General features: G+C 43.9%; 1 protein-coding gene across 1 annotated transcript in view; it reads left to right on the top strand.

Annotated features, from left to right (window-relative positions):
- Positions 1 to 25765, top strand: part of LOC104343032 (uncharacterized) — a 189479-nt gene extending 163714 nt beyond the window's left edge. Inside the window, exons 22-35 of the mRNA XM_086468615.1 lie at positions 432 to 560; positions 7512 to 7640; positions 8158 to 8283; positions 9321 to 9449; positions 9678 to 9806; positions 10872 to 11003; positions 16254 to 16382; positions 17246 to 17371; positions 18048 to 18176; positions 20390 to 20518; positions 20835 to 20963; positions 21632 to 21757; positions 24513 to 24641; positions 25686 to 25765. Coding sequence (XP_086324741.1) covers positions 432 to 560; positions 7512 to 7640; positions 8158 to 8283; positions 9321 to 9449; positions 9678 to 9806; positions 10872 to 11003; positions 16254 to 16382; positions 17246 to 17371; positions 18048 to 18176; positions 20390 to 20518; positions 20835 to 20963; positions 21632 to 21757; positions 24513 to 24641; positions 25686 to 25765 — 1751 coding nt within the window. The remainder of the gene's footprint in view (positions 1 to 431; positions 561 to 7511; positions 7641 to 8157; positions 8284 to 9320; positions 9450 to 9677; positions 9807 to 10871; positions 11004 to 16253; positions 16383 to 17245; positions 17372 to 18047; positions 18177 to 20389; positions 20519 to 20834; positions 20964 to 21631; positions 21758 to 24512; positions 24642 to 25685) is intronic.
- Positions 25766 to 27342: the final 1577 nt, after the last annotated feature.

Genomic DNA, 27342 nt, shown 5'->3' with positions numbered 1-27342 from the left:
AGGAGAGTAAATGGGAGCATAAGTTTTGCATTTCAAAAGGCAGGGAGATGATCAGGGGTAGTCCCATAGTCTTGCATCATGTTGGATTATTTCCTTTTTGCTCTGTACGTTACAGAAGCGCAAGTACTGGCTTGTGTGAAGCCAGATCCATTCTCCCTCCTGTTTTATGGCTTTTCAATATTCTCAGCTGTGTTTTTCTATGCAGGAATCTGTTGCTTGTGTAAAACAGGTCACATTTTTCTGAGATGCATGTAACAGAATAGTGCAGGCTTAACCCTTGAAGCAACTTGGGTTCTTAAGCATAGTCACGGATGTGTGACAAAGCATCCATGAAAAGACAAGCAGAGCCCCATGTCTTCAGATCTCTGAGCTAGAGTTTATACAAAAAAGAAACAGGAACTCCCCTAAAAATGAATGTTTTGCGTTTTCAGCTTGTCCAGATGGATTCTTTGGGCTTGACTGCCACCAGGTGTGCAAGTGCAAGAATGCTGCTGGCTGCGACCATGTCCTGGGAACGTGCCGCTGCCTCCCGGGCTGGCTGGGAGAGACCTGCGAGCAGCGTAAGTATGGGCTGTGCTCACCAGCCCTGGTCACGAACCCTTTCAGCACTAACGAGGGTTCCTTCTGGGAATGTAGGATGACCTGGCAGGGTACAATTTTAGATAGGTCACATTCCTTTCCAAAGATGCCAAAAAAGGGAACAATATTTGGTAGCTGTGCAAATAATCAACTTTTTTTTTTTTTTTTAACTGCTGTTGGCACTTCTCAAACATTATAAGCATCAGGGTTTATATAGCAGAGCTGTCTTCTACCTTATGATAAATCTCTGCTTTTTATTTTGTGCAAAATGAAGAGACAAAATGATGTATCTGTTATCTGGTGTATCTCATCTAATTGTCAATTATGAAGTGACAGGTTACTGATACACAAAGTAGAAAAATCAGAGCTGGGACTAGTCTGTTATTTGAGCATGACAAAATACTTCTTAAACTAATTCTTAGAAAAGTTCTTTGTTTAAAAAAATTAACTTCCTAGATTTTTCACAAGTATGGCTTATCCCACAGTCTTTTAGCTAATAAGGGTTTTTTTGTATGTTTGTGTGTATGCATATATGAAATTGGCTCTTCTGAGAAATTGTACACTAAATTTAATGGGCAATTATATTATTTTCTTTAGCTACATGGCATTGCATATGGATACCACCGAGCATAAAAAATACGGGTTTTTTTTTTTTAAGATTTTCATGTTTTAGCCTCTCAGCTTCCTAGTTTCACTTTAGGATGATGTCATGGTCTATACTTCCTTTTGAAAATACAACTGCTCTCTGCAGGACTGTGCTGTAGAGCTGGGGTCCAAAGCAGCTCCACAAGGAGCCATCTGTCATTGTTAGTGAACGCTTCCATAAGATTCTTTTAATCTATAGGTTGCAGAATTCTGCAATACAAAAAATGGTTTAATTTAGAAAATAGGGAGAAATAGTATTGAAACAATTCTATTCTGCAGCCACACACCCTGTTATAACCAGCCCTGCCTGAGGGCTGCGCTTGCTCTTCATGTTTTCGCCTCATTTGTCCCCACCATGCAACACAGCCTGTCTTCTGAAAGGGCTTCTCTTGCAAAATCCCCTGCTCTTTCGATTTACAGGAGGGTCAACGCTGGTGAATCATTCCACTTTTTAGATATTTCTGCAAACATCGCACCGTGGCAGTCCTTTTTGCCTCCTTGTGGCCCCCTCTTAGGAATGCTGGGCTCTCTGTCTCCTGAAGACAGTGGTGGTAATACTCCACTCCATGTGGGTGTAGGTTAATGAGCTGAGCATGAAATAAATGCGGAGCCAGAGCCCTAGAGCCGTACGGCAGAGCAGAAGAAGTGCTGCTGAACAGGTACGATGTTGGCTTCTCAATCGCAGCCCACTTGTACTGCCCTTCAGCTGAGCCGCGGTGTTAGCGGTGTGTCACCTTGGCCCTGCCCCACTCCTTAGACTGCGTTAGCGATGGGAAGCTTTTTTTCCTACATATTTCATTAAATTCGATCAAGAAGTGCACCTCTTTGTCAAAGGCCTTCTGTGCCCCACTCTTCTCGCATGAGAAAAAAACCAATTTATTCTCTTGCACCGCAGCCTTTAGAGCTTTATGCTGAGTTGATTTATTCCTCATGCTGGTGAAGATGCCAAAGCCTTCGAGGTCTCCTTTGCCTCTACATAAAAGAGTGAGATCAGCTAACGATGCAAAGAGTAACCTCCTTTTCTCTTGGCTAAACGCTGAATCTTTATTTTGATTTTTAAGACTGGACCTTGGCCGTGCCACTCCGAAGCTGCTCGGAGTAAGGCAACCATGGGTCGGAGATACCAGCTCACCACTCCCCACTCTTGTTGGGTGTTTAATATTCACCTTGCTGGTTCCTGGGACTTACAGCTCTAGCAGCTGGAAGGACAGCACTCATGTTCCAGTAATCAGATTGCAGGCAATGTGCTGGAGGATATTGAGGAATAATTTTGACATCATGGGATTTGAATTGATCTTAAGCCGGCCATGCAGTGCATTTTATACACTGTTACCTAATTATGGGTGATACGGACAGTAATGCCTTTTGTTGAAGCTGCCTAACGCTTTCCATTACAAGACTCTGTTTTTCAATTACTTGTAAATGAATTATATTAATCTGGGATGAAATCTGCCAAGCAAGCTCTGCCTCAGCTTGAGTTTGTGTTTGGTGATTTTTTTTTTTTATTATTGGGGTTGAGTGTCTGCCTAAGATATTTTAGGTTTCCAAGAAAAAGGTTTAGGTTGCCTATTATTTTTTTTTTTTTAAATGAATGTCGTGATGCCTCAGCGATACAGAAGTAAGGACCTGCCACTTGGTATCTCTTTGCCAGAGATGTAACATTCCTTTCGGTATACAAACTTATCCAAATTTTGCTGTATCAAAAAAAAAAAACAAATCCCCCCAAATCTCATGTTGCATGTGGTCTTTAGAAGCTGAATACAATTCAGCATCTGCGTTTTGCTCTGATTCTGTTAGTCAGAGGCGTCAGAAACACCTCTTGCTGGAGCTGTTGGGGCTCAGCAGGATCTTCACAGAAGTAGTTCCTTGTGGTAAAAGAGAGACCACACTGGTTTGGAAAATAAGAGTACAGAAAGATTGGCTCTGCCAGAGTCTCTGCTCAGGGGTGCTGATAACCAGGGATTTGATATTTCGTGGTGTGTGAGCACTTGACTTTGCAAATTCCCTGTTCTTTTAAAGCCAAAACTTTATTTTGGGGAGAATAACCCACAGGAGCTCCATGAAATCAAAGCTTCTGGGCACCCTATAGAATCTTAGTGCCTACCATTTCCCTGTGCTCCCTGAAGCTTTCAGTGGGTGTTGACTTCTAGTCTGGAAGAAAACCTCCAGTCATATGCGTTCCTTACTCTGTGTGCAAAATGGGATTTTAAAGACTGCAAACAAGTAACTCCTCCTCTTATAGTGGAAGGGCACTGAGAGGAAAATTTTGAAGCAGGAAGCAGTCTAATAATTTAAACCTTCCTATTGCTTCTCCCCTTTTTATGCGTCGTGAAGAAAAGAGGAAGGGCCCAGGGACATTTGTACATTCAGTTGTGGAACTTCATAAAATAGCTTCAATACATCACTTGTTATCTTAACCTTCAGAAAAATACTTTGATAATCAGGATTGTCCTACCAAGAAGCTAAAAAAAAGATTGTATCCACCCAACAGAATAATTAAAATGTTCTTCTCAAGAAATTACTGCTTTCTTACCAGAATTTTCACTGGAAAACTCTTTTATCTTCTTGGTAAGCATAACAAGAGCTTTGCACACATACTCCAAAAGCCTCACACGAACCACTAGTAACCAATCAGGGGACCTGGTTATGAGCTGGTTTTTCCTTTGGCTTGGTTATGATATAGTTCTGGTCTGTATTGTGGAAATATTTAGTTCTGCTTCCAAAACCGAGCCAGAGCTCCGTAGGATGGGCTGAACTTTTAACTTGGCAACCAAGCCTCATTTGCAGAACAAACTTTTAACTGTGATGGGACTAAGCTCCTGCACTTTCTCGTGGTTTCACTGTGGAACGGGTCCAAGGGATGACAAAAATGAACACTGTTGAAAGGCAGTCCTGGGGGAAATGGTGTCTGTGAGAACCGTGTTGGGAAGCTGGAAGTCCTCAGATGGGAAGAAAAGGGCTGGGAATGGTTCAGATACTGTCAACCGAGTTCACCCCTGAGGTCAGGATGGTTTCACACCTCCCTTCGGACCCCAGGGAGATGTCCTTCCACAGCACTGCGTCTAGTTCTGCACAGCGTCACCCTCAAAGGCGTAGAGGTTTTGGTGAAAAATCATCATTTGGGTCTGATCCTGGGAGATGTCACGTACAGGACACTCCTCTGCATCAGGGCTTTTTTTGGCTCTCCAATGCATGCCAGCAGCGCTGCAGCGATGAGAGGCTCTGACAGCTTTGTACCGGTGAAGGAGAGCCTCTGCAAGGCAGGCGCAGAAACCGCACAAGGAGGCTATCCAACTTCATCAACTTGTTTCATATTTTTGGGGCGATATCTGAAGAAAGCAGGGTAGCAGTGCTGTTTTCCACCATTTAAAGCTATCCAAATCTCCAGTGCAATGGAGGTCTACGGGAATTTTATTATCGCCATTTTTCACAGGCAGCAGCACTGAAAACGGAGCTGCAGCAAGTGTACATTTGCGAGATGGCTGCGTTAAGTTTTCACCTGGGAGCCGGCTGCTTAACCGAATGCGTTGAAAATATCACCCCTCTCTGACCAAAGAATGGGACTCTGGGTGAGCGAAAGCATCCAGCTGTGAAAAATGAACACTGAAAACAATGAAGTTGTCAGTTCTCTTACCAGGATGCAAATAAATACCTGGGCTGTCAAGCTGGCGGTTCTGCTGGACCATTAGTTTAGCACAAAGACATTCCGCGGGGCAGGGGATGACAGCTGATCCATCACCTGAGCGATCCTGCCCTTCGGTAAAAACCTCTTCAGAATGTGCTATGATACGTATTTTTAAGCCACATTATTTAGTGTCAGGCATGGTTAATATATGGACTCGGACACTCCTATGATGTGAAAAGTGTGTTGTCGGAAGCCAGTTTCAAACTGGTTTCCCTGGCGCTGGGTTGCGTCTCAGGTTTGCTCTGTGCGATGCCTCCTTTGATGCTTCTTGATGGCGTTTTATGGACTTCTCTCATTGCAGCCTGCCAGGGGGGCAGCTACGGGCCAGGCTGCAGCCGCACTTGTCACTGTCACAATGGAGCGCTCTGTCATCACATCACTGGGACATGCCTTTGTAGCCCGGGCTGGAAAGGAGCCGCCTGCCAAGAAGGTACAGTCAAAAATTCAAACCCCTGGCAGAGGATTATAGGAGGAAAAATAAAACTTCTGCTCGGGGGGCTTTGCTGGTGTGTTAATTATCAGCTCATTGCCCTGTGTTGTCATTGGATTTGTATCCACACAATAACGCAGCACAGTCCGTTAAATAAATCTGAGACGCGGCGTTGCAGGGGCTGGGTTCGGAGCTTGGTGTACACGAGGCAGAGTGGGCTGAAGCAGTCATAAACTGGAAAGAGAGCTGGTTTTGAAGGCTGTCTGATTAAGGGAGAAAAGGTCCATAAAACTCTCATTTATGACAGCGAAACAAAACCGTTCCTTTTCCACGGCCTGCTTTACCGTCCCATGCGCCCGACTGATCCTCATCATTACCGTACGCTGTTCCAGACATCGGCTAAATCCAGAACATGTGAAAGGCATTGGGACTTCCAGCCTTGGCAATTAGACCAATACGTGTGACTCAAACACAAGCCCAACTCCAAGGAGCCTTAAGAAAAGAGGCTGGCAGAGAAAGGCTGCACTGAGGCTTACGTTACACGCTCTAATCCCCTGCATCCAAGCCACTAGAAAAAGTCTGTCCCTCCCTGTTGCAGAAATCTCCTTTTTCTGTGGCTCCCCTGCGAGGTACCTGGTGTCTAAGCAGTGCCACGGAGCTGGGGACGCTGCTGCGGATGCTTCTGGGTGAGCTGAGGTTTGGAGTCAGCACCTCCACACAAGTAGCAGCTGCCCTTCAGCATACCAAGAAGATGGTTAGGGAAAGGGGATGAAAGCTGCCGAGGTAAAGGAATATATAAATGAAGTAGGTCCCCCTTTAAAACCTATACGAAGAGCTCTTTCCATGAAGGAATAAAAAATTGGAAAGGCAGCAAACCATTCTTGCTGACATGTATGACACGACTTCAAATTTTCTGGTTTGCATGAAGGATTCAAATACAAAACCGAAGGAAAAGTTGAAAAAAGCTGTTGTTAAATATGAAGACATTGTCAAACATACCCTTTCTCTTCAATGATACGTTTGGGGATTTCTTTTCTCTTTGGAAGTAAGGAGGTAAAGTCTGGGTGAGCCATCCTCTGGTGTCTGTGCTTTTGCAGAGTGAGACCTTGCTCCTGCTAGCATCTTAAAAAGATGCCCCTCTGGGACGTGATAGAGGTGTGTATTTTTTTGTGCCAAAAATTAGGTTCTATCCACAGGGACTGGTTGTGATGGGAATTAATAAATTTGCTTAATGAAAATTAGATCAACTGTGAAATGTCATCAGCCAGCTGTGGGTAGCAGGATCAATTAGAAAAGGAGTTGTGATTTTAAGAGGACTGTACAAAGAAATTCTGAAGACAGGGAAATCAATAACTCCACTTCTTGGTGTTGAGAAAACTGATAGGAACCAAGAGGGTTTTTTCATAGGTGTGAACAGAAAACCTCAAGGCCATTTGGTGGGTCACAGCTAATTCACTTCTATTTGGTTCCCAGATGAGTTTCACACTGGTCTGTGTAATTCATAGAATCATAAATAGTTTGGGCTGGAAGGGACCTTTAAAGGCCATCTAGCACAATCCCCCTGCAACGAGCAGGGACTTCTTTAGCTGGATGGGGTTGCTCAAAGCCCTGTCCAACCTGACCTTGAATATTTCCAGGGATGGAGCTTCTACCACCTCTCTGGGCACCCCTGGTCCAGTGTTTCACCACCCTCATTATAAAAAATGTGGTCCTTATATCTAGTCTAAATCTACCCTCTTTTAGTTTAAAACCATTACTCTTTGTCCTATTGCAACAGACTCTGCTAAAAAGATTGCCACCACCTTTCCTGTAGCCCCCTTTAAGCACTGGAAGGCTGCCAGAAGGTCTCCCTGGAGCCTTCTCTTCTCCAGGCTGAACAATCCCAACTCTCTCAGCCTGTTCTCACAGGGGAGGTGCTCCAGCCCCCTGACCATCTTCATGGCCCCCTCTGGACTTGCTTCAACAGCTCCATGTCTGTCTTGTTCTGCAGATTCCAGAGCTGGACAGACACAATATTCCTTGTCAGTCATGGGCCAATTTTTCTTGTACCTCCCCCAGCATTTCCATGACCAACGGAGCAAGAAGGGCTGTAAGCTGGGAAAGGTTGTGTTTAACCTGTGTCCTTCTCGTGCACCTCTTAATGGAAGCTTTTGTCCTACCTCCTCTTGGCAGCCTGTCCTCCTGGATGGTATGGTGCAAGCTGTCTACAGCGTTGTGTCTGCCATGGCCAGGCAACATGTGACCACGTGACGGGCGAGTGCCGGTGTCCCGAAGGTTGGACGGGGATAGCGTGTGAGCTGGGTGAGTCTCATCATGTTCTCCCACCCTCCAGTGCCTCGTTTCAGTCGCTCTGCAAGGAAATTCAGTTCTGGTGAGGTCTGGTTTGAGACAGCCCAGAAAAAAAAGAGAAGGGAGGGGTAGAGGGCTGGAGAGCACCAGGTGTGGAGAGGTTGGAAAAATTGGGGTTCTTTAGTCAGAAACAAAAAGACTCAGGGGAGATAACGTATTGGCACTTGAAAGTACCACGCTGCTAGAAACTTGCTGGATAGAGGAGGCAAATACACTTTTCTCTGTCCCTTGGGGACAGGGAAGATAAGTAATGAACTCAATTTAAGAAGAAAAAAAAAAAGTAAAAGAAATCCTCCAAGAGGAGAACAATGTGTTTCTAGAGAATTTTGTCAATGGAGGCTTCAAAATCTCTCTCACTGACGGTGTTTAGGACCAGCTTAGGTGGCTCACCACGTTTCAGAGGCATAAGTGTGCTGTCCCTGGAGCGCCTCCAGCCTGGCCCCCCACCAGTCTCCTCATCTCATTTCAGAGTGTCGGGGCGGGAGGTACGGAGAGGGCTGTGAACAGAACTGTAGCTGCCACCATGGGGTTTGTGACCAGCACTCGGGGAAATGCATCTGCCGTGCCGGCTGGACTGGGGACCGCTGTGATGTCGGTAAGGGCAGTTTCTTCTGTGGAAGCTTTAACACCCTCTTCTATAATCAGACATTTCTGTCTCCACAGTAGGAAGTCCATTTCTCTTTTGTATCTTAATTTTCCAATATTCTGTAGGCCAATAAGAAATAATGCTGGTGTGATCACTCACCGTGTGTCTCGGGAGCCCCGCAGGCAAGTCTCCGCCCAACCACAAATACATGCCCTTGTCCAAATCATTTTATCTCCTCCTGCTTCTGTTCCCTGCCTGCTAAGAAAATGAAAGTGTTTCTCTGTCGTACGGGTACAAGGAAGAACATACGAAAGGGAGTGAGTTGTAAGGAGAGTTTGCCAGATCAGCCACATGCTGCTACGTCTCTGTGGGTTGTTGAGGGGAGCTCAGAAAATTGGCCTGTAATAGTTCAGATTGCCCAGATTTGACATAGCTGTCTGGCATGCTTAGAGCCATGTAAATCCCTGAAATAGAAATCTTGTAAGCAGTAGGTATCAGATGACTTGAAGAGTGCTTTTGGCTCAGCCACTGAGGTACTGTGATTTTTTGCAAGCCACAAGCAATTTTCTGATGTCTCCTGAGGTGTTGAGGACTCACAAGGCCTCAGCCACCGCCTGTAAAGCCTTCACAGTGCCCACCTCCCTTTTTTTTCAGGCCTTGCTTTCTCTTTGATCACTTTGCAGAGACCTGTGAGGTGGAAGGCAGTACGTGGACACAGCATATTTTCACTGTTCAAACAGCTGTCCCTCTGTCTGCACATGATTGTGTAAAAGTGAATGGCATCGCCATCTCTGTAGACACCATCTGGATTTGTACTCTAGACTATGACTAAGTCTTTGCAAACTTTCATGTGCAGATTCGTTAATAGCCAACGCTAAATGCTTTTAATATTTTTAACATATTCTCTTTCAATGATATTTTCTGGGCATGGAATCTTCTAAATATCCATTGCCATGTGCAAGAAGAACCATATTGACTCGTTTGCCACTGACGGATGCTCTCCATGCAGCAGGAAGAACTGTTGCTCTCTCTGCTTCTCCTCGCAGTCTGCCCCCCAGGATTTTTTGGCAAGCAGTGCGAGGAGCAGTGTGACTGCGTGCACGGCTTGTCCTGCCACCATCAAACTGGAGCGTGTCACTGTGAAAGGGGATGGCGAGGGAGGCACTGTGACAAACGTGAGTGTCTGCGGGGCGTTTACGGAGGAAAGTTCAGGTCGGTGCATACGTTCCTCACAAATCTAGAGCTGGTGACAGGATCCTTTCACCCCCCTGTTGCTCCATGGGGGTTGGGCTGGAGGTGCTCGAGGGGATGGGTGCAGCAGATCTGTTGGAGGGGGGTAGCTTTGCACCATCCTGCCTAGCCCCTGCCCCGTGTCCTAACAAGGATCGGTTGCACCATTGCAGCTTGCTTGCCCGGCCGCTACGGCGCGGGCTGTGCCCAGCGGTGCCGGTGTCCCACCGGTACCCCATGCCACCACCTGACGGGCGAGTGCGGCTGTCCTCCAGGATTCACCGGCCACAGCTGTGAGAAAAGTAAGTTTGTTATAAGAATGCAAATACTTCCCTTGTAAATTAATTAAGAAATGAATTTCTTAAATAAAAACCTGATGCTATAATGCTTGAAGAGGGAGGAGACAACAACCCCACAGCAGTGAAGATAGACAAGGGCTGCTTGTCCCTCACCCAGATGGTTTGGCTGGTTCTGACTCCTGCGCTTGGTGCAGTCTGGCTGGTCGGGAGCATCTGGAGGCTAAACTGGATCAAAACAGACTGGGGAGGTGCCAGCAGAGCCCAGCTCCTGCCCGCAGCCATCACTGTGCCGTGGGTAAAGCAGCAGCTCTGCTTTCCGTTGGCCTTGTCCCCGTGAGAGACCGTCTATTCCTACTGTCAGAGCTCATGGAAATGTCATTATCTGGTTTGTCTTCAGTGTTGAGTTTGGCCGTCTGGAACTGTCTTTGAAGGCAGGCTCATTCTGTGACCCCAGCTGCATAATTCTGACTTTGCTCTTCCTTACAATGTTGTGCCTGAGCACTGCTTTAGCAAAAAGAAAAACCACCGCAAAAAAGAACTGACATTGGTTTCCCGTATCCTCCGTATGGGAGTGGGTCACTCTAAATCCTGACCCACAATCAGGGCAACTTAATGGAAGTGAGATGTAAGAATTAGACGTGGAAGGTCCAAAACCTGTAAGCAATGTGGCTGTCAAAAAGCAAAATGAAACCTCTGAAGAGGTTGGTGCTACAGCGGCTTTGCAAGTTTAAACTCCCTGCAAAAAGTAGAATGTCTTTATCCACGCGCCTGGTCCCTTGTGAATTATACTGTTATTTTAGTCAATTTTACCTGACATTTCCCTATGATTTTTTCTAGTGACAAGAAAATTGTATCTGGCCCTTGACAGTTGGGCACAAATTGACTGAACGAAACAAAATCAAGCACTGAAGTAACTCCCAAGTAAATGTAATAAATCCAAAGTCCCGGAGGAGAGCGTCATTCTGTAGGCAGGGTTTTTATTTAATAAATTTGAGCTCTCTCTTTGTTTGAGTGCTATATTTACCAAGACAAATTTAATTTATTGGTTTACATTTCCTCTTCCCCAAGCTTGTCCACCGGGCACGTATGGTAAGAACTGTAACCAAGTATGTCAGTGCTCTGCTGAGAATGAGGAATGTCACCCGGTGAACGGCGATTGTGCATGCCGCCCAGGGTACTACGGGGCCCAGTGCAACCTCCGTGAGTATCTTTGGGCTGCCCGCTTTCTGAGTTATGCAAAAGCATGTGCTCGTGCTTTGAGGTCGTCTGTGTCGGTACCTTCAGCATTGACTGAGATAAATTAACCCAACCTATGCTTACTTTACAAAAATAAAAATTGAATCATAGAACCGTTCAGGTTGGAACTGACCTTTGAGATCGAGTCCAACCACCAACCCTACTCTACCCAGTGCACCCCTAAACCATTTCTCCAAGCACCACAGCTAATCGACCTTCCAACACATTAAGGGACGGTGACTCCACCACCTCCCTGGGCAGCCTGTTCCAATGTCTGACAACACTTTCGGTGAAAACATTTTTCCTGATGTCAAGCCTAAACCTACTTTGATGCAGCTTGAGTCCATTCCCTCTTGTCCTATCATTAATTCCCTGAGAGAAGAGACCAGCACCTGCCTCTCTACAAGGTCCTCTCAGGTAGTTGCAGAGAGCAGTAAGGTCGCCCCTCAGCCTCCTTTTCTTAAGGCTAAACAGCCCCAGTTCCCTCAGCTGCTCTATGTAAGACTTATTCTCTAGGCCTTTCACCAGCTTTGTTGCCCTTCTCTGCACTCCCTCCAGCGCCTCAAGTACCCATATTATTGCAAGGGATTAGTTTAAAAAAAAATTATTTTTTTTGTTAAAAAAAAAAAAGAGGAAAAAAAAACAATCCAGACTCATTTACTAGCTAAATTCTTTCTGTTTTCATGCCACACTGAAGAATATTAATATCAGTCTCTGCATTTTACACCTCTCATCTTCAGCTACACCTGGATGTTATGTAGCTCTTTCATTTCAAAATAACTAGGCCAAAATACTTCCTGAAGTCTCTGCGTGGTAACGACAAATGGTTATAAGAAAACAACAAGCTGCTATTGGCAATAAATCTGAGTGATTCATAAAGTCACTTAAGTTGTAGGGCCTTCTGAGGAACAATCAAATCAAACAAATTGTTACTCTGGATTGAAAAATGGTGACTAGCGTAGAGCACAAAATGCCAATTGGCCGAACGCTCCATCATAAAAAATATTCCCAGATCCACATGCCTCATGCTGGTATTTTAGGACATCTGTAAAGTTGTTTCTGGTGGAATGTGACAACTGATAAGAAACATGTACCAAAGTGTCCAATAAAGGAGACAGTTAATTACCTTTTTATTTACAACTTTAATTTTGATTTTACTCCATGGCTTGTAATAATCTTGTTTAAAAAAAAAAAAAAAAAAAAAAAAAAAGCTGTCATCTTTCAAGCTCAGCCTTTCTTTCTTTGGCAAATGCTGATTTTTCCTTTCTTGGGAATCCAGCACAGCTCTGTTTGGTTTGCTTGCTTTTTTGGGTGACAATTTGGATACAAAGTCCCTCTGCAATATATGCAGCTCTAGTAAGCGTTAAACCTGTGGTTTATTCATTGAGTAGAAATAGGAAAGAAACTCATTTTGGAGATGGGCATTTGTACTACCATCATGTCATCACAAGTTATTCTTTAAAATATAAATGTAAATGTAAGGATTGATTCTATCCTCCTTTGTACATCAGTTCTTGCTGTGAGATCGATATCTGGCCTTCAACATCTAGGCTAGAGCCATCTGGATCCATTATACATTAGATTATAATAAATATTATAGTAGTGCAGTAGTGGAAATCAACTATTTAACAGCATCATTTTAAAGGACTTAATCATGGTTAGCCTATTACTTTTATGTAGCAATCTTTCAGTAGTCATTACCTGTGCATGTAGTACTAAATCTCTATAGATTATAGTAAATGTCCTCCAGCTTGCTTAGATCCTTAAGATTTTATTTCAGAATTTTAAAATTTAAAACATTAATAATTACACTGAAGTTCTGATATAAAAGAAATTACTTACACGGTGAAATCTGTGTTTCGTTGCAGAGAGGATTTTGCCACGGACTTCTGTGTAACTAGAATTAAACCTATAGCATATGAGACATGAGCCTTCGTGGTGCTGTGTTCTCTTAGATTCCCAAAATACACAGTATCTTGCACAGCAAATTCTCATGTAATAGAGTTTTGATAAATGTTTACTGGAGAGATAATGGAATGGTGGAGGTTCACAGAGAGATAAATTTGTCTTGCATCTATGCGGAGCTTTTTTCCTATTCTCCCCTATGCCGCTCTGACCATTGCATACACAGACACAAAAATAGAAGAAAAACAGTTTAAGTGTGAGTTATTTTTGGGCTTAGGTCAGTGGAGTGAGCGATTGTGGACCTGATTCTGAAGTGACTGTCTGATAACCAAGGATAGCTAGCGTGGCCTTGGCAGGAATACTCCATGTTCCCACCGTCCTCACTACAGGGAGAACTGGGGCGGCTCCAGGATGAAGAAGCTTTTGATACAGTATTAAAAACAGCATAGGGAGCCACTCCCAAAGATGTGAAATGGGCTTCAGTCCAGTCAACATGTGGTTGGATGATGCTGGAAATGGTTTCTGGCAACTGTTGCTATATTTATAGTACTGTGAAAAAAAGGTTCAAGAAAGTGTCTATAAAAGGTGTAGTTGGCTGGGAAGTCAAATTTCCAGGAGCCAAGAGCAACGAGGCTTTCATGTTCTCAAATTTTGGAGTGAAGAGCTGAAACAGTCTCTTGGCAGGTTCCAGAGGAAGCAGACAAACTAGCAATAAGGTTCCCATCAATTGTCCATAACTCGGTGGATGGGCCAGATGTGCTTGAGTGAAATTATGAATAAAAAGCAGTAAGTGGTGTTGTAATGGATAAAAACCCCATGCTATGTCTCTGTGACACTTACTGGGCTGGGTGAACCCTAAGCCACAAAGACCTCACCAGCTTTATCTTCAAGCTGTAGGTAACAGGATGTTTCAGAAGTGATTTTCTGACAATGCAATTAGTAACATTGGTAAGAAAAGCCTTAATGTCTGCAGTTGGTATGAAAAGATTTAGGAGCTCTTGGTTGTGGCAAACTCACCCCAACCAGGAAGAAAAAAATCAGGATATGAGTTAGAAATCTGGCTTCTGCTCCTGCTGTTCTCAGAAAAACTTAAGTCAGATGCACAGGAAACTGTTAAATTAGAAAATGTCTTTATGAGATAACTGGTGGTTAGAGGCTAACCCTCTTTATAAAGGCAAAGCCTACTTAAATGGCAGGACACTGTGTAAATTGCCCTAGCTATCTGCGTAGAAGTTGTTCTGCAAAGTAGTAACAGATGAGATGGCCTTGTTAATAATCACGTGAATGTCGCAGCTGATGTGTTTGCCCTGCTTGTGCTGCTCCCTGCTGAACAGGAATAAATAAAATAGGAATAAATAAAATGCTGCAAGGGTAAATAAATTGGTAAGGGGGAAGTTGCTGCATCCCTTTTAGTAATGGAGCAGCTTTTTCTAGTCTTGAGCTGAGGAACAACTGCCAGGGAGAAGCAATGTGTTTGGGAGTGTGGGAAACAGAATTAAAAAAAGAGAAAAGCCCAATGATGACCAAAAGGAAAGGGAGGAGGAAAAGAGAAACTCACTTAGAGTCCAATTAAATCATTGAATCTGGGTGTGTCCTTAACTTCATGTCTTCATGGAAATGAAATGGATGTTGCAGGGCTCAGTCCTTAATGCCAGGGTTTGCACATGAAACAGGTTTTCTATACTGACAGATGGAAGCACTGATGAGGAAGTATTCATTGAGGAGAAGCCGTGGTTGAGAAGGGCTGGGGAGAGTATCTGCATGTTATAAAAGTGTGTATCTGTTTAGTCCTGATGATCTGCTATCCTGATTTGAGCAGCAGCCAATATTCAGTTTTATTTTAAAAGGCATCCCTTTAAAGCTTCACCATAAACTCTCCCTCTCTATTGAATAGCTCAAAAAATCCAGAGATTTCTCCGGCCACTCAGACCATGCTTTCATGCCTTCAGAAAAGAGAGAAAATACATCAAGTTATTTACACACAGATTGCGAGTGGTCTGTTGCTTGGAGACGTGTGCAAATACATATTCAACGCGGCTTCCAAAGTAGCCGTAGGCTTTCCTTTTGCCAGGGGAAGAGAAGGAAGGAAGGAGCGAAGAAGTGACATGTAGAGATAGTAGCACTAGTGTAACTGTTCAATGATGAACATGTTCCTCTAAAAGCACCAGCTTTTGACTCTTCCAGTACACTAGAAAATTAGGAGAGCAATCTTCACCTCCACAGTTCAGTGGTGGCATGCTGGAGGCAACCCTGACAGATGGAGGCACGTGCCTAGCAGCTCTGCCCAGCTCTCATTCCAGCCTCCGTCACTCTAAAAGAGTATCTTGAAGACATGAGCTAAGTGTGGCAGGTGCATTCATGTCTTTCTGAACCTATATTCCGCCCTCCTTCAATATTATCTGTCCAAAAAGAAACAAGAAATACTTGCTACCACCTGGAAGACCTCTTCGTGGGCAGCTTATTGCCATGTGATATTGGCTCAGCAATCAATCCAGATCTAATGTTTTTTCTGGTTATTACAAAATACAGCTCATTTGGGTTTTTTTCCTCAGAGATTTTTCTGGCTTTACATTTAAAGCATATCTCTCCTGTATCTGTCTTCTGAGAAGGTGTCTTCTGAAATTTCATGTTATTCTCATGTGCACATTTTCATAGTCTTCCATCCACAGCCCCCTAGATGTGCCACAGCAATGCCAACTGCAGTTTGGATGGAAAGAGCAGATGATACAAGAGAAAAAACTTTCTCCACTTTAAACATTTTTAAAAGACGAGACCTGCCCCAGTATCCATAACCGGTCAGCTAAAATGACTGCTTAAAAGGGGCAAGAGATGGTTCACAGCTTCTCACTATCTCAGGCAAACCCAGCTGATGGTGCCCAAAGGAAGAGGGACCAGGGCTCCATCTCTCCATCTCTGCCATAGGAGGGAAAGGGGGAACAGGTTGTTTTGGAACAGAAATCCAAGAGGAAAACCTCTGAAGAACTGGGATTACTTTTCTTGCTCCCATCACATATGAGGAAAGGAAGGAGCCGGCAGAGCCAGGAGTAGTCGCACCAGGCTCCACAGCAGCAGTCGGTCTGGCTCTCTAGGGGTTTGACGTAGCAAGTCAGGGCTGCCTTGCTGCCCCAAGGAGTGCATTGCCCAAGGCAACCATCTGCTTGTCAATGCCAACTCCTGGCCCTCTGGAAGCGAATAGGGTTTGAGAATGAAAACCTAAATTCAGTTGAAAGCGACAAAGTGCTTACGACATGAAATGCGATGGGCCCAGTAGCAACATGGCCTAATTGCTATTTTGTTCTTTTAAAACAGGGTGTCCAAAAGGTACTTATGGTTCAAACTGCCAAAACCCCTGTAAATGCATGAATGGAGGCCATTGCGACCCTGCGTCAGGAACCTGTGATTGCGCGCCTGGCTTCATTGGAGCCGACTGCAGTAAAAGTAAGCCAGCGTTCATGTTCGTCTTCTTTCAAAAATCAGCAGAGAGAATAATCTGCATAAGAGCTTGTCAGTAGAAAAACGGACAGATCCCAGCTACCTTCTCCTTCAATTGTAAATCAGAATTCTAGCTTTGTAAAAACTCTCTTGCAAAGTATTTTCCCTCTGTTCTCTGTGCATAGAAGCAAGGACGCTCATCCCAGGATTACAACCTGCTTGCCCAAATTTATTTCTAGAGCCAGCTCAGCGTGAATTGCTCAAGTTCCTACTTCCTGTCCAAAATTTCTAGGTTGAGAAATTATCTCAATATTTTGCTTCACACTGTGGTGCCATTAGTTTCAATAAATGGGAAAAAAGAACAAGTTTTTTGATGGCAAAGCTGGTGAAGACTCCATGGCAACCCTACTCTTACTTCTCTATTTCAGAGCTAAATTGAGTGGCTGAATTTCTGTGTTATTTCCAAAGTTGTGAAGTTCTCTTCAGCTTATTCACAGAAAGGCAGTGTTTTAATGTTTAGTAGCCTATAGCTTTACTCTTCAGTATAGGGCAGCATCAATATTAAGGAAGGAAAGATGTGTTTAGCTGGATGAGCAGCTGACATTTCAGTTGTACGCTCACCTTTTTGGTAGGAGACCTACTAAATGTTCCATATGAAACCACAGATTATATTTATAACCTGAAGTAAAGTTTCAGAGGAAGAAGCAGTCATGACTTTGGATGGGTTTTGGTTTCATAGTTTTTGCTCTGAAATGTGTTAGCTGGAATAAAAGCAAAGCCAACTCTATCTATAAGATCCTGCCTATTTAAAAAATGAAAACTGGCATTGGATACCTAGGGTGTTTAACAAAAGACTCTATTTCCTTCAGCTTGCCCTGAAAATCGATATGGAAAGGACTGCACCCTGTTCTGTGCATGTGGTAAAGGTCAGTGTGACCCACGGACTGGCAAGTGTACCTGTCCTCCTGGCCAAATGGGACCCAGCTGTCAGCAAGGTAACAAAGCGGGACCGAAGGTCATCTTGTCAGTTGGGCACATACTTAAAACAACCAGCAAATAAAACTCAGCGCCACACATTGTTTGTAACTCTATTTCCCAGTGCTTTTGCTTGATAACATTGCAGCTTGCTGTGCTCAGGCCCCTGTCCCTCTCCGCTCCATCACCCTGCCTTTATCCTGCCCACATCTCACCACTTTGCTCCACAACACTCGGTACTGTTGCACTGGTTTCTCCACAAAGCTGAAGTGACTCCTTCAGAGACTGCAGTCCAGACAGAACATAAAGATGGGGAAAATGGTAGCTGGTACCACACAACATGAGCAGTGTGACAGCTGTGGATGGATGGGACGAAATTTAGAAGCAAATTGTATGAGCTGAAAAAGCGAAGGGAGAGAATTTGCTGAAGAGGAGTTGTTGAGAGATGGGACAAAGGGAGGAGAGCAAGAGGAGTAAATGTGGGGTGAAGTCAAGTGAGGAGATATGGCAAGACAGAGAGTGTTTGGATGAAACTGCTAATAAGCATGGAATAGGGTGTCCCACAGCCCTCGGGAAACACCAGGCACTTGGGATACTCTGTGGGGAGCATGTTCTTGTATTTATTCCCAGTCACCTTCATCCTTTTTTGGGAGGCTAATTTATTTTTTTTTTCCAAACTTTGTTAATTCTCTGTAGTGTGTCCCCAGGGACAATATGGCCCCAACTGCCACCTGACATGTACCTGTCAGAACGGTGGTATCTGTGACCACGTGGATGGCAACTGCACTTGTGGGCTCGGCTGGACAGGACGATTGTGTGAGAAAGGTAATTTTCCGCTTTGGTGACAGTGGATGTGTGCATTCAAGCAGTGTCTACAGACCCACAAAAGGGGACAATTTTTGCTTAAGCAGACTCCCTCCCAGCTGCATTCATCTCTGTAGCTTCTCTCTTGTGGGGCTGCCTCTAGTTAGAGCTTTAAGTCTTGTTTCAGAGACAGTTTCTTCACCAGTCCCGCTCCGTAACTCTCATAAATTCCTTTGCGCATACTCTTATTTCTTCTCCTGTCCAAATTTTGTGATCTTTTGTTCATCACAACATTGGTTTTTATCTTCCTTCATGTGCTTATCCAAGGTCAGCAGAAGCCCACGTCTCCTTTCTGTCTTTTTATTCTCTTCCCTTTGACATCGGACTGCAGTTGAACTTCACATGTGTTGACTTCCCTGCTAGTACAGTTCTGACAATATCTATCCAAAGCAATTGAGATTGTCCTGCTATCTCGCCCTTACTTCTCCATGACAGCTCTCCAATACACAAGACAAAGCACAATTAAACAGAATAAGGTCGGTTTTCACTCCAGAAACCCTCCTGCCAGCCCAGAATAGAGTTTTTTCCACGTCTTTCTGTCCATCTCCCAAAAGTCATTCCGCATTTCTGTTCCAATTTATCTCTCCAAAGAAGAGATAATGTATAGCTATGGACTTAAATGTTCAGGAAGCCATGAGTTCACTGGTTTGACATCAAATATATAGTTAGTTCTGAGTTTGCATTCAAGACAATGTCATCGTTGCATCACAACTGCCACAATGCAGTCTCCCCAACACACCCCAGGGCTTTCATTTGCAGCCTTTCTGTTCCTGACGTCTACAGAATATCCACCTCAAACTCTGTACATATCTTGATGAAGAGCTGGTTGTTACAGGGGAGTGTCCCTATATAAAAGTGTCATATAGAAATGACGCTTTTTTACAGAATTCTTTGGTGCAATTCTTTGACTTGGCACCTGAGAAGACTCAGAGACCCGCTTTGTGCATGCATGTGTGCAGAGAAGGAGCAGGGGGAAGAGGAAGGACGCTAACTATATGGTGCCACTCGCAGGATGAATCCCACTTTATCAATATCCCAGTTTATCAGTAACTGGCAAACTTCATGTTGCGTAGGCCACCTGTGTTCATCTCTATTTGTCTGTTCCTCAAAAATCTCTGTAACCACCCATAGGCTGCATTTGGGCTGCAAAGCCTCAGCAGGGTCGTACAGGTGTCACCATGTGGAGTAGGGGATTGTGGGTGTGCCTTATAGATGTGCTTAGATAAAATGTCTCTGAAGTCCAGCACAGGGGGCAGACTTGCACGTGTCATGTAAGGGACTGTGTGTTACTGGAAAGAGCTTCATTGTTTGTCTTTTGACAGAGAGAGTCAAGTTATTGGAAACTGGAGCCTTGATTTCCACAACAGTGTGGTTTTGAGTGTGTTTTGACTAGAAATCAAAGACAGCTCATCAGGCATTCTTTTCCTAGTGGTTAGATATGATGCTCTTGAAAGATCTTGTCTGACATTTGCAGAATTATGAATCTGATTATTTGGACAGCCGCGCTCATTTAAGTTGGTCCATCCCGATTCAAATTATCACAGCAGTGGGAAGTTAACTTATGCAGAAATGATGCTTAGGTTAATTATGTTGGCACAGTCACTTTTGCATGACTTGGCTTTCAGTAATTTGAGATGTGTTTAGTTCTGTAAAAGCAGATATCTCATTTTACATGGAAAGTCTGTTGCTATGTGTGAAAAAGAGATCCTTCTGGTTGTATTAGGAATTGCAATAGTGTGAACTCCAGTGATAACACAGAGGAGGAAAAGCTTAGTGTTTTCTTTCACACTTTCTAAGTGCCTAAAAGGAAATATTGCTGTAGATATGGAAAAACTAGACAATACCGTTTATGTCATTTACTATGTGGCTTTACAACACATGGTGTGGATTCAACACTGATTACATGAAGAGACAGATTAAAAAAGGTTGGCTATAAAAAGTACAAGGAAATTGCTGTTCGAACACTCATATAACATAAAAGATTTCTCATCTAACTATGCAAATAGTAGTTGTGCACAAATGTTGTGTCTTCGTAACAAACGTTCTCCTTGCCTGACTTATTGCATGGACGTCATACCTCAGCTATACAAGCTATTGCGTAAGAGCTTTTCTAAGTGAAGTCACTGATTATTTTTGTTTCTTTTCCTGTTTTTCTGTCTGTGTCCTGTCAGCAGAATGTCTCCCAGGGAAGTACGGGTCTGGCTGCAGCTTGGACTGCTCGTGCCAGCACAACGGCACCTGCGACAGGTTCACGGGCTGCTGCCAGTGCCCCGAGGGTTACTATGGCCACTCCTGTGAGCACAGTAAGTGGGGGCAGCCCGGGTGCCCACTTTTCCGACAGTGATGGGGTGTGGGGCTTCAGAGTAGTCACATAAACACCTTGCTGTTTCAGTTAAAACTTTTGGGGCATCCCAAATCACCCGACTGCTTCCAGATCTGAGCAACTTCCTTCCTCTGATGCTGGGGTGGTACCAGTTTAAAAGCACATGGCATTATTAGAGCCAATGATAAATATCATTTTTGTTGGCTCAGGGAACGTAGCTGAGAAATCAGAGGATATTAAAGGGATGTATGTTTTTTCTTCATAAACCTTCTTCATCTGATACTTTCATTTTTCAGGGTGTCCCCTTGGATTTTATGGGCTGAGCTGTCTTCATGCATGTGCCTGTAAAAATGGAGCGAGCTGTGATGCAGTGACAGGGCAGTGCATTTGTCCGTTGGGTTATCGAGGTGTCTACTGCGAGAAAGGTATTTGTGACCCTCTGATGTAAAAGAAAAAAAAAAAAAAGAGCCCCAAAACTCACATGTCATTACTCAAATGTTTGTTCAGAACAACTTCTTCCATATTTTGTTTTACAAATATCTTCCATATTTTGAGCTTTATGAATATAACACTAGATTTGGGATTGTTTACTTGTTATACGGCCGGGTGTTCTCATTTCCTTATAAATTAACTAATCTGGTTTCAATTAATATGGTGAAAGTCCTGGTCTCCATGTTGTCTTGCAGCAATGAGTTCCACATGTCGTTTATTAAAAATAAGTTCCTTTTACTGATTTTAAATTTGCTTCTAAAACTCCAAATAAGATTATTAAATAGGAGCACATCAGACCTGTTGAGTGTTATGGTATGGTCTTCTAGAGAGTTCTAATTAAAAATGAAAATAAGTGCCTGTTACATTTCTGGGATAGATTTACAAATACCTTTGATAGGTTAGAGTAGACAAACCCAACATAAAGAGAGTTCATCTATTATGCCTATTCTGCTATGTTCAGTTCTTCATTAAACTTGGCATTTACACTCGCTTCAGTGGAGAGTTTATGAGCTTTCTTCTGAGACATCCTGGAAAAACTCCTCTGGCTGCATGTACGTCTTGCTGCTCAAATGTGCATCTAAAAAAGCACTCTTGCCATCAGGCTGCGACGAGGGCTGGTTTGGAGAGAGGTGCCGGCACCGGTGCGACTGCGGAGATGCTCCTTGTGATCCAGAAACTGGGAAGTGCCTCTGCCCACCTGGGAAGACTGGAGACAAATGTGACGTTGGTAAGGGTAATATCTTCTAAGGGCTGGACTATGTATAGTTAAACTTTATATGACCTGTTGGTCTAAGCGTAACTGTGAAAAGGACGTTTGCTGGTATTCAAGAACACATTGTTTGTAGCAAATTACTCTTAGGGGTTATCAACAGCTTTATCAACAGGCTGTACCTCTTGATTCAGTCAATATTTAATTGATACACCGATAGGAAAACTCTTTATGGGTCAGCTGTAAAATGTCATTTGCCTTGAGTTTTAGAGAACATGTGCTGGTGAAGAATATACCAAGAAGCCCACAGTTTTACAGACGTGGTTGGGAAGACTCCAGAGGGTGCAAATGGGCACAAAGGGATCTGATTGCCTAGTGTTTTGTCACACGGACTTTTGTCCCTCTCTTCAGACCAACGCAGTCCTGCTCCGGGTTTGCTTCCCTGGGAAGCAGGGTGAAATCCCTGCAGGATGGAATCCCTGTGGATGAAGGTAGCGGAGCTGCAGTGGCTATGCCTGCCCCTGGGGTTCAGCAGTAGTCCAGAACATTTAATGCAAATAAAATACCCTCGTTTGCAGCACAGGCACTTGGTGTTTGTGAAATGGCTGGCCCAAGAGAGCAGAATTATTTTGTAACCTGTACCCTGATGAGGTGGTTGCAGGGTTGAGAGGCAGCAATCGTAGGCAAGGATCTTGAGCCAGACTCTGGTCACAATTATGGCAGAGTGAATTCAGGGTAATCACGGGAGTAAAAGGGACTGCAGCGGTTTAAACAAGTGTAAGAAGAGATTTGGGGTTATTCAGCCTGGAGAGGAGAAGGCTCCGGGGAGACCTTAGAGGGGCTTTCCAGTGCTGAAAGGGGGCTGCAGGGAAGGTGGGGAGGGACTCCTGGTCAGGGAGGGTGGTGATGGGATGAGGGGTAACAATTTCAAACTGACAGAGGGAAGATTTAGATTAGATATAAAGAAGAAATTCTTCACTACAAGGGTGGTGAGGCACTGGAAGAGGCTGCCCAGAGGAGCTGTGGCTGCCCCCTCCCTGGCAGTGCTCAAGGCCGGGTTGGATGGGGCTGGGAGCAACCTGGTCTGGTGGAAGGTGCCCCTGACCATGGCAGAGAGGTTGGACTAAATGATCTTCAAGGTCCCTTGCAACCTAAACCATTGTATGATTCTATGATTTGTGATCCTAAAGTTCTGACAAACAAGATAAAAAGGAGTGAACATCCATGTTCTGCTATTGTAGGTTCACACCAGGAACCGTAATCCTCCTGAGCCCCCAAATCACAGTGGGGGAATAAAATTCCTCTTTTGTTCTAGGATAGGGCAGGAAAAAGCTTTAAACAGCCTGTTATTAGTGCAAAGTAATTGCTGGGAGCTTAAGTGCTAGTGCAACCTGCAAAATTAAAACGGAAAATTATTTACTTCGCTCTCCACACTGTCCTGTGGTCAGAGACCGAAGCCACCCCCACAGCCAGCATGGCACTGAGCATCCAGGGGCCTTTCCAGCGAAATTTAGGCAGAAGTGGAACGCAAGGGGGAAGCTCAGCACCAAAAATGTGAACCGAAGTTTTGCTTCTTGCAAACTCTAGGAGTCATTTTTATTTTTCTTGAATCAGCTAGGGTAGCCCCCATCCATGAAAAGCTGTTATGGGGTAGGTTTTATTTGCATTTTTATTTTCAATTAGGCTCAGTTCATCTGTGATATAACTGTGAGCAGCTGTGACTGTGCAGCAGCCATAAAGATAAAAGGCCTGATTTTAATTTGAACTCTGGTAAAGCACCCATTAAACAGGCAAAATGTTAATTAAAAAAAAAAAAAAGAGAGAGAGAGAATATAACAGACTTTTATGGGCGCTCTTTTTCTGTAGTAAATTAACATTGCAGACTTTCAAACAGATGTCTTAAATACACATTGTTATTAACATGAAAATGTGGTATTACATAAATTAAAATCAGGTCCAGAGGTGTTTGAGGAGACCTTTTCTCATAACATTTCCTAATTGAAAAGGCCAAGCTCTGAGCGCTCAGGGAGAGTTCTCCCACGTGTTGGGGCTGCAGCTGATGCAGGGCTCAGCAGCACTTTTATTTACCTAATGGTGCTTGTGTGAGAAAGCAAGCGCCTTGATTATTTACAGGATTTTCTAGCAAGGTGAGGGAGAGAGGGCTATTGTTAACAGTGTATTTATCACCCTGCCTTATGACCTGCTGGTAACTTTTCCTTCATACCTGTACTCTGGCTGCATAAAAAAATTGCAGTGAGGGTTTATCAGCCTCGGTATGAAATGTATTTGTATTTGGAAGTGAGACGTTTTGAGAGTTTAGTTTGCCAGGAGGCAGCAGAATCGTGCAATCGAAGTAAGACATAAGAATATATATCTAAAAGGGATTAATGTTCAATTTCACATTCTCTGAGTGAAGGCTCTTTGCTGGCACACGCAGACGGCCAAGCCGCGTAGTGGAGAGGTGCAGGAGATAGTGTGGATCCAGGATGCTGACAGTAACTTTCCAGAGCAGACCCCAAGATCTTTTCTGTTGGCCTGTCAACCCCTGTTTTTACACCAGTAATGATTTCCATTCCGGGAACTTCTTTAGGACAGCTGGGCTGCAGTTTGTGCAGCCAATGTAGTAGACAAAACTTGAAGACTGCAAGGCTTTCCAAAACGACATGTTTTAATGTTAACAGATGTAGGTGTCTAAGAAGCTTCCTGATCCCAGAAAGCAGGGAAACTACTAGGGGGAGCATTCACCCTCTTCCAAACACTTCTGTCCTTCCAGAATGCAGGTCGGACCACTACGGCCCTGACTGCTCCTTGCGATGCCAGTGTGCCCGCAAATCCCGGTGCAATCCGTACAACGGGAACTGCGTATGCCCAGCCACGTGGATGGGGCCAACCTGCAAAGAAGGTAACACGAGCTGGAGAACTGCAGCCTTTCTTGGTGGAAGAGCTCAGGAATTGACCATGGTAGTGGTCAGCGGACCGTTTGGACAGGGGTATCGACCCACCACGCAAATGTGGTGCTCAGCAGCAGCTGCCACAGCTTCTGTGTTGGGCTGCGTGAGGCAGAAGCCTTTCTGCATTTCCATCTCTGGTGAAAAACTCAGAGCCTGCGATAGTGACAGTTTTGCTTGGAAGGGTTGTGTTGGTGCGTGCTGTTCCCCTAAGGGTCCGGGCGCCTGGTGGTGCAAATGCCAGCAGACCTTGCAAATGCCAGGAGTCTTTCCAGGTGGTTGTGAGGTCTTGGCCAAGCTGCACTGACTCAGTGCAATCTCTTCCCCTCAGAGCAGGCTGTGGAGATCTTGCACAGCCTGTTCAGGGATTCCCAAGGCTGCCTCCAGCACAGCTGTGCCAGAGAGCGGTACACTCTTCTACGTCTGCCAGTATGAAATCTTGCCCTGAAATTGTTGATATCCACAGCCTCGGAATAAGGAGGTTTACTTGCTGTGTGTGCCACCGTGTTTGCTTACTTTTTGTAGAGGTGTCACGTTTTGAAGAGCATGGTGAGATGCGATAAACCAGATAAGTAGATAAAACATTGGAAAATAGGTTTAGCTTGATTTGTGAGCATGCTAAAGCACTCATCGCACTATCACAAAAGGGTTTGGGGTTTTGGTTGGGTTTTTTTATTTAGATCATTTCTCTTCTTGATGAGATATAGTACTGAGTGGAAGTTTCCTCCCACTTGTAGTCTGATCACAGCTGGCTTGATGATGATATCATATAATTCTGCCTTTAGTTTAGGAAACACTTTGGGAACCTCCCGTTTGAGAGATGTTTCATTGTTTCGCCTGCTCTCTGCCTCTGTGAGGAGGCCGGTGTAACTCAATCCTCTACCTTCTTTTGAAGAGTACCATTTATTGAACTATTTAAGTGTAAAGTGTATAATCTAGATAATATTTCAGTATTATGTTATATAGACCTGAAACCATGTTTCTACTTAATTCTCTAGGTGGCCCTCCAAAGCTTCCTTTTTATGAAGAGCAAACTCAAGAAAGAGGGAATATTTTTCCAAGAGCTCTACAACAGTAACATTTGGACTAATAAATGAACTGTTTTATATGCACAGACGGTATTTGAATTTGGATATGAAAATAGCTATTCAATTCAGCTTGAATTGTACTAAAGTATTCACACTTCTTATGGAAGACTACAGAGGCCGTTTAGTAGCTGGATCCTTTTTGAAAAAAAAAAGTTCAATCTGTTTCATGTATTTATTCCTAGCCTCTTACCCTTCCATTAATCTGCTCTGGACATTCTTTCTGAGATATGATATAATTCATTGTTTGAAAGCTTGGACGTGTTTTTCATAAGACCAGCTCCAAAGAGTATCAGGACAAGCAGTATAGGTAACATACCGACATGCAGTGAGCCACACCACATATAAGTGACTTTCTAAACCCACTTGACAACCAGCGTGAAGTTTAATGAGCATTTCATGGATTATGAAGCCAATATGGATTCACTGCAAAATCCCATTGCACAGAAACTAGTGGGATTCACCAAATTATTTCCGCTTTAAAGAGCATTGTGTGTTCTAGAAAAGCATTCAATCTGATTTTAAACTTGCAGCTGAGGAAGAATCCACCACAGTCCTTGATAGGTTGTTAATTTAAGGATATGTACTGCATTTCTAGTGTGGGCTGGCTGATTGGAAGATCTCCATCTGTATCTTGCTTATATCCGAATCCATCTTCCAAAGACCATGACGTCGCCTGTTAGACTCTTCTGGCGTTCTGTGTTCTCCCATCTTGCCAGTTGAGTTTCTCAGTGGTTTGTCAAGTCAAACTGTGCAGCGCTTCTCATCAACCGGTACCTCCTACTGCAGAAAAGAGTTTTATCTTGGATGCAGAAAGCAGATAGTAAGCAAGGATAGATGTTTAAAGATAATTTCTGTGTCCTTTATATAAAGGATTATGTGCCTTTACTGCACAGTAGTTTGTCAGCTTTAAAATGTCCTGATACCTTTCAACAGCTGCTGTTGGTCACTTTATAGAACAAAGACATGTTTGGTGCTATTTTGCCTGTTTAGACAGGTTGCCTTCAATATAGGACCATGACATTATAAAGAAATAATGTTCTCTATTTTAATATTCTGAGTTAACCAGACTAAAAGATTTCAGAGTGCCTCTTTATACCTCTCTTTAGGTTAGGAGTTACAAAATCTATGTAGTAACCTGTCGAGTCTGACTATATCTAAAGTGCTCTTACTAAAGGGCATCAGGGCCACGGGCTTTACAGGCAGGGCCAGGTCTTGTGTTCACGCTGCCATTCACACACCGTAACAAACTGCAACTCTGCAAGAGGAGATTGTTGTCTTAGAAGAGACAAAATGACAGTAATTGATGCTAACTTATGGTTTTTAAAGATGGTCGTTGTTGCGGTTGGATAGCAAGTAGGTGAAGTAACAGTTTTGCCTCGTGGTTCACCTCAGGTCTTAAACACATCTGCAGTCCCGTACAAAGCAAGGAACACTTGAACACCTGGGAGTTTAATTCAAACTGTGACCTATTGGAAGCAATACAGGTTTGGAAGGTATTTTTCAAGCTTCATGGAAGTCTTATTGTTCTTATTCATCACTTCATAGGTATTGAAAGGCATCCTAAACA

Source organism: Leptosomus discolor, chromosome 7 (genome assembly GCF_034619465.1).
Source record: "Leptosomus discolor isolate bLepDis1 chromosome 7, bLepDis1.hap2, whole genome shotgun sequence".
Classification (NCBI taxonomy): domain Eukaryota; kingdom Metazoa; phylum Chordata; class Aves; order Leptosomiformes; family Leptosomidae; genus Leptosomus; species Leptosomus discolor.
Note: the sequence above shows the minus strand (reverse complement) of the source record. Positions and strands in the feature narration are given on the sequence as shown.